The 12,541-nt window shown below is 32.5% G+C and overlaps 1 protein-coding gene across 1 annotated transcript in view; it reads right to left on the reverse strand.

Annotated features, from left to right (window-relative positions):
• The window catches only part of LOC106472608 (leucine-rich repeat and calponin homology domain-containing protein 1-like), a 41,047-nt gene that overhangs the window by 5,341 nt on the left and 23,165 nt on the right, over positions 1-12,541 (reverse strand). The window contains exon 5 of the mRNA XM_022401158.1: positions 5,275-5,352. Within this exon, the coding sequence (XP_022256866.1) occupies positions 5,275-5,352 (78 nt within the window). The remainder of the gene's footprint in view (positions 1-5,274; positions 5,353-12,541) is intronic.

Genomic DNA, 12,541 nt, shown 5'->3' on the forward strand with positions numbered 1-12,541 from the left:
CATACATGCACAAGTAATGCATTTTGGTTAATATTTATAACTATATATATATATACCTGCAAACTTTATAGGTTTTCAAAATTGTAAAGATATATATATATAGATAGCTATATGAATGTTTCAAGTTGTATAGATGCATGCATATATATTCAATGCAAATATAAGAAAACGTGTCATTATATAATTGCATTTTTAATATTTCTTATGGTTGTCATATTTCCCCCTTCCTCCTCTCTGCTGGCCATATGGTTTTGGTACATTCTGCACATACTAAAAGGTCGAAAATGTGTTAAGTGACAATTATGAGTTAATTATATTAATATAACCCTCTCTCCATTTATGATGGAGTTTGGGTCATGACAATTCTATGACCTTCTTCCACTGTGATGACTCTAAACTCTGGTGAGCTATCACTGTTGCTTATTTTATTTGGAACTAATTATTTTCTAAATAGAATATATAGCTACAAAATTTCTGTCTCACTTTCACCTAGAATTGCCATCTTCTGCTTGCATGATTTTTGCCACTCCTTATAGTCAGCTTCAATGATGGCTACTCTGTACACAGTATCTATAAAATTCACAATCAAGCAGTGTGGGCTATAATTTGACACTTAGGATTGGTAATCAACATGATTGTTGATTCGATGCTCCAGATTGAGCTTAATACTATCTTTTAAACTATGCTAAAGGTATCTGTTGTGGGAGACTAGCTGATGTGGTTCATGAAGATATATTGTAGCTATTGACTATTTCGTTGCAGTAGTTCGAGATGTAAAAATTTAAGCTGCAGCTGGAGATTGTCATGGAGATGTGTTTGCAAATATAGTGAGCAGTTATAGTTTCTGTGTAACTAAGTTTTGTATATATAATGCATAGCAATAAGACACAACCTTGAGCCTAGACTAAGACACAACCCCCACTAAACATGTATAAAATTTTACCAGTAGAAAAGCAGCCTTTTCAAATAAAATATGTGTCTAAAACATTGCTTTAAATAAACCTTCAAGCCTTTTAAAGTAATTATTCTATGAATGTGTTTAATAAAATCAAAAAATCATGTGTATTGTTACTTTTTATTCCTTCACTTCATACATAATATATGAGTTGGCTCCCTAAAGACATCGACTGTATAGTGTACAAAGCACTGAGTATTCTCCATGTTACAGTCATCTGTTGTCCATCTATTATTGGCTGGTAATTCCTGTTCACCCTGTATTTATGCCTTTTAAAGAAACACCAGATATTTGTAAGAAAGCTAACTTCAAGAGGTAATGATAAAATTGTTTAAACTGAAATTAAGACTTTTTTTTAGCTTATGAAAAATACAGAAATAATTTTAAAAGTATCCTATGCAATGCACAATGACCTGTTTAGTAATATTGCTCAGGTTTGATTGTAATAGTCGTGCCCATTTTTGCTGTAGGCTGGAGGAACAATAATAATAATAAAAAGAAGAACAAATGGGTGATCCCTATTATGAACCACTACCGTGGTTCATGATTAAGATGTTTCTTTATGTGATGAAACAAGGTTGAGCAAAAATGTGACAGTCCAAATTTCATGTGTCTATTAAAACTCTGATAATCTGTATAAAAGCCTTGAAAGATACTGATAATATATTTGTACATAGATAATTAAAGTTAATGTATATTTTTGATAATCAAGAATAATGTTTAAATCAGTTCAATCTTATCATACACATAATTGTAGCCTTAGTTGGGGATTCAGTAACAAAATATCTCGGTAATTTCAACTCAATAGCCATTTTATTCAGATTAACTATCTTATTTACTACTTCTACTTTTATTAAAGATAATGGCAATAACATACTGTTATGACAGCGGAGGTCACGTGACGCTAGTGGTTTTCTTTTGGGCAGTTCCTAAAGGGGGATCATCTTTTCACCAGCCCTCCACCTGTTCAGTGTGAGATTGTAACTTTCCAATAGATACTTACCTCCCCTCACATTTCCCACTTCCATTATGGTTTGGTTTGATCTGCCCAATGTCGAAGTGGTTAAAAGCTGCAAGCTTAGAGAAGGCACTAGTTATGATAGGGTAGTGCCACACTCCTATTGGTGAAAGATTGCTGTATAATCATTTCCATGTTAGTAGGCAGATATCTCTCATTGACATATGTAAGGGTAAATGGGAGTATCAAGGCTAGTGGCAAGTGACAATGTGCACCAACAGAGGGCAGTATAAGTCAAGAAAAGCTTTTTGTGAGTGTAAGTATCGATCAGAAATATATTTTCAGTTTAGGAAAATGTTAACTTTGGTCATTTTTTGCACAAACAGTGAGGAACAGTGTTGATTTTTCTGAAAGATTTATCCAGTCCTATTGATATTATAAAAATTACATTTCATTTTTAAAATGGTATTGTTACGCCTCCGTTCGTTAGTTAATTTTTCCGTAAAAATTCTTTCTGAAGAAACTTTAACGATACAAGTCCTTTATTAAATAAAACTGGTTTATTCTTTCTGAATACAACTTTGCGATACACTTAATTTCAACAGTTGCGCTATAACAAACGCTATAATTCACAACGAACGTCTCACGTGCTCGACTCAACAATACTCAGTTCAATTACACAATGTTACCTTCACTTTGTGACTGTCTTATATATATACAAGAATAACGAATCTAGTAAGCTCTCGAGAAGTCAGGAAGGGACGTGAACGTTCGAAAAGTGCATGACGTGTTAACAGGTGTGAGAATGAATTAAAAACAACACACCTGTGGGAGACCACACTACTTCTGAGCCAGGTATACTCTTTGTCCTTTAGTAATGTGTTGCCAAAAGGGCAGAAGCAAAGGAGGAACCACATAAAAAACTACAGAAAAGAGACTCCTAGGCACTTAGTGGCTAGAACACGACTTTAAATGGAAGTTCAACCTCAATTAATAGCTGGTGTCATCTGGAATAATATATTAGGTCCACAGTAGGAAGAGCAAGTTGAAGGCTATGAGCACAAGCCAAATGAAATGACTAACTAGTTTAAGAAATGTTTTTAAGTGTTGTGATATGTAGGCATATCATGCATTTTCCACCATCTTTTATTAGTATAGGAATTCTTAAATTTCTTTGGTTTTTCTGATTCTATGCAGACAGTATCTATTTTGCCTGAGGATATATTGCTGAAACTTTGTACACTGTTTAGAATAGGTCATTAACAGCAATGTCCATCATTAGCTGAGAAGATGACATCTAGAAGTTATAGATTTTGAACGTTGTAAGAGAATGACCAGTCACGTGGAGATGCTTGTCGTTTCTGGTAAAACCAAGGTTTCCTGTTCGGCATGGAGCATCACTTTCAGTCAGAATACAGAAAGTTCTACTTGGTTCAAGATGCGAGTTGAATAATAGAGAGACATCTTGTGAGAACATAACTATTAATTGATTCACTAATCCAGTAGAAATGTGACTGTGTAGTGTTTACTCAAGTATGCATACTGTTTTTGTTTAGCATTTTAAATAAAAATCGTTTTACACTTTACTCCATCTGTTCAGTTTATTTTTTTCTTAGTATAAACTCAGTCTTATTTAAATTCAGATCTACTCAGTAATTATCTTACATAAATCTCTTGTTATAAAGCAAATCTATCTGATACTTCTTTGAAAATCAGTTTTCCCTGAAAATATAGCAATGTTTCTATTCTCTGGCATGTGAAGATCGCAGTCAGTGATCCAAAAGGAATACAAAGAAACTGCAAGAAAAATTTCAAGCCATTTTCCATAAAGTTTCAAACAAATAATTTTTCAACCCTAAGCCTGTCCCTTTAGAGTATGTGAGCTCATGATAGTATATGAAACAAACAACTAGACTTACGTGTTCCATTGACAGTATTGGTAAGAATATTTAATATATCCATTTTTATTATTTTTAGTTTTTTGTTATTATATTTTTATTATAAGTACATTATTATTGCATTATGACTGCAATCAATACATGGACTTAGGACTAATCTATATTTCCTTGCACGATATTATTGGCTTTGTGGTCAAAATTATTGCTAGCAGCAAGGGTTGAAACAATTAATGAATACTTGTCTTTGTAATTAAGATCAGTATTTTTAACTAGTTATACTTATTAAAAGCTTGATTTATAGTTTTTGATATAAATTGGTAATTTTCTTTGATTGGAAGTTAATATTAATTGCACTTTAAATTCTTTTTCCAATCGGGAACAACTTTCAAGTGGTGAAATATATAAAATCAGTTGATCAATATTTCCAATTAAAACTCTCAAAATTAAAATTAATCCACTATTATGTGTTTTAGGATAGTGAAATTCTTTTAACAGAACAATACTGTAGAAGTTTCTTTAAAATCTATGGATCAGTATGTCTCACCTGTCCTAAGCCTGGTTTCAACTTTTTTAAGTTTGTTATTTTTTTGCAAAAGAAAAAAAATGTTTTACACTGGCTAGTATTGAAAATCAGCAACCTGTCAAATATCTCAACCCAAGTATATTATTTTCAATTATAAATAAAGAGGTCTTTCAAGACAAGTTCTGAGGTTATTCAGATTCTACACCACTTTTGCATGACAACAAAACTGACTTTCTTTCACTCTATGCCTTTGTCACAAATTCAAGGAAAATCAATTTAAAGAAAAGTTTAAATTGATCAAATAGATTGTTGTTATTTTACAAAACAAGTTTCTCAACCACAACAAAACAGCACTCAAAATATGGCTGATGAGTCGTTTAACATACTCCAACTAAGGTAATGATGGAAATGGGATCATAAAGGCTAACTTACATGTACACCTAAAATAGTATGACATGCCAACATTTCTAGTTGATCTATAGTAGTAAAACAGTAGCATCATAAACAATTTTAATCTTAACTATATTCATTAACACAGACATTAACCAACTAAATGAGCTATTGTGATCATAAAATACAAAACTCTTTCATCAGCTATCATTCATAAATTTCAAAACTAAAAATTGATATGCTACCTATAACCCATAATAAAAATGTTAGCAGTCTACTGTGATGTATATTCCTTGCACTATAAAAGGTTCTCATATTCCACCTAGTCTGATATTTCAATAATCCAAGGTATTGACCAGGTAGAGCATTTACCATCAAATGGAAAACAAGACATTAATGTCCCATTTTCATTCTAGGTTTTTACATTTATATTTCATTCTAGCTTGTTTACATTTACATTTTATCATGTGAATAGTATGGTAAAACCATTACTGAATTTTTCTAACACTAAAAATCATTAAAAAAAACAAAGTTTAATTCACTTTCTGACCTTTGTCACTCCTGTCTTTTCACAACTGCTGAGGAAGTTTTCCACATTCCATCGACACTTGGTTACAGATAATCGTGGCTTCAGAGAATACAAAAAAAAGGTACTGTTATATATATAATCTATTACACCTAACAGAAGAAGTCAGGTGTATCAATGTGTTTTAAAGAGGTACAAAGTGGAAGTGTTTTGATAGCTACAGATGAGTTAACATTTGTAGATTATACTTAGAGTATTTTAGAAACACATAAGTAATACATTTTGTTGAAATTGATCAAAACCATAGATCAATACAAACTTTGTTCCATTCAAAGCTTTATTACTAAAATTTGGCAGGTAATAGGCTATGGATGCTAAAAAACACTGATTTACAAACTTTAGTACCAGCATTTTGTTTCCATTACTAGTTCACCTAATGTGAAGTCAGTATTCTATATGTGTCTTACTCTCACAAGCTGGTTAACACCATTAAACATAAAGTGAAGAAAATATATACTCGACTGTGTAAAGTTAGTTTCACTAATATTTTGTTATAGTATTTGAAATATATATTAATTATTAATTTATTTTACACTTATGAAGGTTGTTTTCCATTGTTAACTTAATATATTGACTTATGGCTAAACAAAATCTTCTAAGCTACCAAGTCTTATATGATATTAATGGCCAAAAATATCAGTAACAGTGAGGATACCCATCCTTTGAATTAATGCATTCTGATCATTACAAGATTTAGTTGTCCATTTTGTAAAATTAACTACGTTATTCATAAGTTACTCTTTTTTTCTGATCTATGCAGTTACCAAAACAAACCTGAAGAGGTCTTCTTGTCCTGAATAAAGTGTAAATATCTCAATGGAGAACATGCAAGGGCTTGGTATGAACTAGTGATACTTATATAGCATTTGAATTGCATTGACCATTAGATTATTTATAACAGTGAAACTTTGTTGCAGTTAAAATTCCATGTACTAAGAGGGCTTAACTGAATTTGAAATATATTGGATTAACAGTTGTCATATTTTGAGTACATGTAGTATTTGTTCATTAAAGAGAAATGAAAATGTAACTAAATATAGTACTAAAATATCATGTATCTGTGAAAACTGAATGTTGTTCTAAAATGGAGAAATAACTCAAACTTTGGCTTGGAGAACTCATTAGGATGCTATAAATAATTGCAGTGAGGGTTCAAAGTTTAACTTTGAGGATTAAGCTATTGGGTTTGACCCAGAAAGTCTTGCTGACTTGATATCATGATTCATGCTAATATTCTTATTTACAGTTTACAATTCCAAATTCATTATAGTCAAAGCAACTCTGGTCATCATGTGAGTAGCTATGACACCTATCACTGGAACTTCATGTCAAACAGTCTTTGTTTTTGTGAATGAAGGTAAAATAATGTTTATATATGTGTGTGTGAGTGTGTGACATTACTGCTAAATGTCATGCTCTAGCTGCCCAATTATATTTTGAAGCAAAAGAAAATAGACTTAAGGTAGTGAAAAAAAAGAGTACTGGTTAATGAAATTTTGATCAAAGTTAAGCTAACTTTGAAAAGTTAGATTGATTAATGCTTTCTGTTGGACTAGACATTGAAGCTTAACGTGAGAAACATTTTATAGTCCTATATATATTATTCATTATTTCATAAATAAGGATTATAACTTCTAATGTACTTGGTGAGAAACAATGCTAAAAATTGTTAGGTTTCCACACTAATGGCTGTAAGTTTAATTTAATTCATATTTTTTTGCTTATAAGGAGCACTTAATAAATGTATAGATTTTTTGTTTCACATTTTATGAATTGTATTATTGTAATGTGGAAAGCTAATTGAAGTATTGTAAAAAAAAAAGAACAGAAAAATATATAAAACCCTATGTTTTTGATTTAAAAAGAGTTCTCTCCAGCAATTTCTGAGGCCAAACAATCCTGAACCACTTCTCTCCTGTGTTTCCTGAGGCCAAAGAAGCCTATATTAGTTCTCTCCAGCATTTTCTGAGGCCAAACAAACCTGTACCAATTCTCTCTCTGGCAGCCACACAACCTGTACCAATTCTCTCTCTGGCAGCCACACAACCTGCACCAGTTCCCTCAGAAAAAGCCAAGAACCAGACTACTGTAGTAAAGAAGATGGCAGTTGTATTGCCACTCTACTGTTTTCAGCAGGCAAGCTCTCTGTAAGTTTCGATTGACATCTTCTCTAGTCTAACAATTTACAGTACATATGATGTTTAAATAAGTTCTCTAACTGAAACTGGATTATGTTGATATATATTTCATGTAATAATTTAGTGGAAATTTGTTCAACATAGTGTCAGATTTAATGAATCTGATAGAAGGTTTACTCAATGAACAATTATATGAGGAAAACGAAGACTGATATGTTTGAAGAACTGTTTCAAGACGATCTTAGTACTTTCACTGTTAATGAATATGTCAATATATTAGATATGGATGTAGAATAAAGTACTATATGTTGTTTGTATCATCAGTCTCTGAGTTGATTCTTTGAGTTGGTGGCCTGTGTGCTCACTCAACTACACACTTGACTGTCTTCCTGGAACTTAAATAAATTCATTTGTGACTCGTTAAAAGTGAAACCCAAACTACTCACCTGTTACATTTGGCAGGATGTTTGGGCAACCAACAACCAATAAAGAAAGGAATAGAATAAGTTAGTTTTAGAATTAAGTAGGAATGAATAGTTTTAAGTAAGTAGTTATGGCTACTGCTGGCATAGACATTACAATGGAAGAGGGTGTGAATTGTAAGGCTGAGATAAGGGTAGGCAGAAATATTGAGGCTGCTATAAAATTACCTTACCCATGAGCTACTCTGAGCTGCTTACATGCATGCATCATGAAATATGTTTATTGTATTATTATTATTTATTTTAACTACTCTAACCTTAATTAACCTAAAGAGATCCCTATTTTTACATTTTAGTTACTTTATATAATAATAAATAAAGAATAAATATGAAAAACAAGAAATAAAGTACTTACTCAAGTATTCTTTTCTTTGCTGTTTACTATCTATGACACTTGTTAACCCTATCGCCACAGGTATCCTTTACTGTGCATGACACAAGATTTTTGTCTTACATTCAAAATCTTATTGAACTACTTTTTGTTTATGTTATACCAATTAGTATAGCATAAAATCTTAGCTAATAATCTATATTTTAATAGAATATAAGATTTAAGTTCTTAATTCTATAAGGCAATATTTAAAAAAAAAATTTCAATTTCCCCAATGTGACACATGGGACACATTTTCTCTAGATATCTTCTCTTCTCTATTTTATCCACCACCCCTTCAGTAACTATGAAATCAAACGTAAATTATTCACTATAAAATCTTCATCACCCAGATAAACCTTATTTTTATAGCCTTTAATTGTGTTTGATTACAAAGCTATCAAATAGATAATCAGACCTATCCTGTAACATCCTTTCTTTCATGACTTGTCAATGGTTTTCTCTTACGTTTAATTATATATTACCTATCACTGATAGAAAGCCAAGGTTTTCATCTATCAAATGACTTATTATATTACGTTGTGTTCTAAACATATAATTGTCAATTTCACTTGTGATACAACTTTGGTTCCCACAGGAATCACAATGGCTAGATTGTATGAATTTGTAACGGCTCTTGTTGCATAGTTAGAAAGCCAGAAAAATTTGAGAGTTAAGGGAGTTTGTCTAATTTTTGCATGTTATTAGTCCATATTCTTTGGTGCATTATTTAATTAAAATAAAAATTATTAACTGCATTGCTATCATTAGTATGAAAAAAATTAGGGTTCTCTCTTTGACAATCGACAGCAAGAAAAAAGAAAATTGGTTAAGTATTATATTTCTTGTTCTTCATGATTATTCTTTATCTATAATTATAAAAGTAATTAAAATGTAAAAAATAGGGATCCTTTTATGTTAGTTAAGATTATATTAGGTAAAATAAATAATAATAAAAATGTTTCATGAGGCACACATGCAAGCAGCTTATAGTAGCTCATGGGTAACGTAATTCATTAGTGTAATGTGAACTGCATTTTCCTTGAGTGATTTACAACTTATGACGGCATGGATAGTAGTTAAACATGGTTCAAAGGGCAATAAAGCAATAAAATTTAATTATAAACAGACGTATACTGTTACGAACTTAGAGCTACTTAGGATAAGTGAATATAAAGTTTTATTTAAAAAAATGTTTGATATACATCAACGAGGTTTTAGGGAATACACAAAGGAAATTTGAGATTTTTGAGATGAGGAAATGTATTTCTAATTTTAACATAAAATTACTTTGCTCATGAATTATTCAAAACAAGTACTCAATATATTCATGAACAAATCTTATTTTAATTTATTAAAATACTTCACTAAAAATATGATTCTTTGTATGTGAAAGATATACACACCATATTGAAAGTTAGAAGTATTAAATCTATAAAGACTACAAGTACAAAGAGGTCACATGGTTGGTCAAATTGACTGAGAGAGTTATTGCATCAAGTTTTTTCTGCAACTGGATCAAGGACATAAAAAATGAACTAATTTAAATTAAATGAACCCTTTTATCTTATTAACAATGAAAAAAAGATCAATCCAATATTCTAAGACTTTAGAACAGTTAATACTGTTTCCTCATAATATTAACAAAAGTATATGTAACATTTTATACTGTTATGACAGCGAAGTCACGTGATGCTGGGAGCATGTGCGCTGGAGTTTCTAGAAGGATCATGAAGGCCCGAGTGCAATCGAGATGCCCTCTTTTTAATATATAAGCCTGGCGAGAAAAACCAGCGCGATCGGCAGATAGATTGAAGAGATAGATAATTGAGTCAAGTGAACAGAAGGCACCATAAGAAAAGTGTGTGAATCACTGTGATTTATAGCGTGTGTTATAAAGGTTGATAAGTTTAAAGTGACTGTGTGGAAATTCTGTGTACTAAAAAGTTGTATCAAGAAAGAATAAACTGGTTTAATTAAGAAAGGACTTGTATCGCTGAAGTTCCTCAGAAACAATTTATACTGGAAATTAACAAACGAGCAGATACGTAACAATACCATTAACAAAAGTTTAACCTTGTATACAAATATTACATGTACAAATTTTAGGTCCACAGCTCTTAAAATATGTTAAAGAATAAGAATCATTTAGAATGGAAAGTTTTATTTTAAGACAGTAGATTTAATGTTATGTACAATTAAGAGCCACCATGCCTCCTGCAGGATCTATAAATTAAAGGATATTCCTCGAAAACAGAACCTCACCTTCTCACACAGAATAGCTTGATCCCTCAAGATTTACATTCCATTAGCCTTTTTTGTTTTTACTTAGTTATTAAATTAAGTGAGATTTGCTGTTCACTTTTAACTGGATTTGTTTTACTACTGGAGTAGAAAAGAAAGATTTTTTTCTTTTCTTCTGCTTACCCCTTAGGAATTCACAAGTTACAGTAACTTGTACATCATTCTGTGATTGTGACGATGTTACAAATACAGGACCTGTGTCTACTCTGTTAACTAGAGGTTCATTGTCTGAGAGGACGTGACAGCCATTGTTCAACAGGTAGTGGGTTTCTTTATGCACAATGGGCTTCCTCCTTCTATCCATTTGGCTGACATTCCTTCTTCTCAGTTCAAACACAACGAGGATGATGATGATTTTGATTAGCTGTTTCCTCTACCAGTCCCAACACAATAGTCAGTGATGGGAAAAGCAACAACCCTGACATCAGGAAAATAGGTAAAAATAGTAGAGGAGGATGTGGACTGAGTAGGCCTAGGGACTAAAATGGAAGAACAAAGTTGAGAACAACAACAAGAAACCAAGGAAGACAAATATTAATGCTGGGCTTCCTTGGGCCAGGTCTCCAGGGGGTCAGGAACACCGCAAAGGACATCCAAGCAAATCAAATGAGCCAGACAAAATTTACAGAGATAAGAGTAAGGCAGGCAAACATTAGTTAGAAGATCATCAAAACCTTACAAGTTCTAACAGCAGAGGAACTAAGTAAGAGGGGGCAGAGTAGAAGTAATAATATGGGCTAAAGTGATAAAAATGAGAGAATGAATCTCTCTAGAAAATTCATTCAGAACACAATAAATTGCCTCATAAATAAGGTGAAGTGACAAAAGGTAATGTAGGAAGATGGTAAGGAAGAGGCAAAAATGGGAAAAAATGGGCATTAAACAGAAGTTAAGGAGTCTATCCCTCAAGCAGGTAGAAGAGATTATTAAGATTGGGAATCAAGGAAAGGAAAAGAAGAAGAATGGCTGTAAGCCAGGACAAAAGAAGCAAGTAGGCAAGAAGGATGAGTTAGGTGCATGAGTACAGGTATACAGTTGTTCAACAAATGAGTCTGCATGAACCCTAATATGGCATAGGAGGGAACACAAAGTAGTCATGAGAATGGGTTTCATGTAGTAAAGAACAGAAGGAATTGAAAGACACAGGAGACAGTGAAAGTAAAGAACATACCTGTGAAATTCTATAATGAAAGAGATAAGAAGTTTGAGAATTTTCGTTCACAGATAAAGCACTACCTAGAGCACACACTGCTCAGTGGGCAATGACCTGTGTTGCTTCACCAGCCTTATTTCTCCATTTTTGGTCGACAGATGGGTCCTTCAGATCTTCACCCATGGACTGTCTCTACACTTCTCTTCTCTTTCTCCTTTTTTCCCATTCCTATTTTCTTTCCTCCTCCTTCAGACCCCATTTATCTTAAGTATGTCAATGTTGTAGTCTTAGATCTCTTGGCCAAGAATGCCATCAAGGAGGTATTTACTCCTATTCTGGGATATTACTCATCTTTTTATGGTCCTCTATCATTGTCATCTATCAACCAGTTTTTAGTGATCCCGTAGTTCAAGATAGAGAGTTTCTTTTCCCTCTGGTGGTTCTTTTCACCCAGTTTGTGGTTGTTCAAGGTCGCTGTGTTGGACACTTTTTAATATGTTTTAATTGCCTCATACTCCAGACATTTTCTTCATTGTCTACTGGAATCAAGTCTTTGAGATCCATGCTCTTTATGTCTACAATCGAGTAATGGTGGCATTCACCTACTATATTCACGGGCTGGAGCTGAGGTTCCATTATTACATGGATGATTTTCTTCTTTCCAGGGGCGGATCCATGCCTAAATGCCTAGTCATCTAAAAAGAAATAGGGCCCAGTGGGCTCTATTCCTACCAATATTATACATCAAGTGAAAGCAAATAATTTCAACATATAGCTGAATAAA

Source organism: Limulus polyphemus, unplaced genomic scaffold, assembly GCF_000517525.1.
Source record: "Limulus polyphemus unplaced genomic scaffold, Limulus_polyphemus-2.1.2 Scaffold5465, whole genome shotgun sequence".
Taxonomy (NCBI): domain Eukaryota; kingdom Metazoa; phylum Arthropoda; class Merostomata; order Xiphosura; family Limulidae; genus Limulus; species Limulus polyphemus.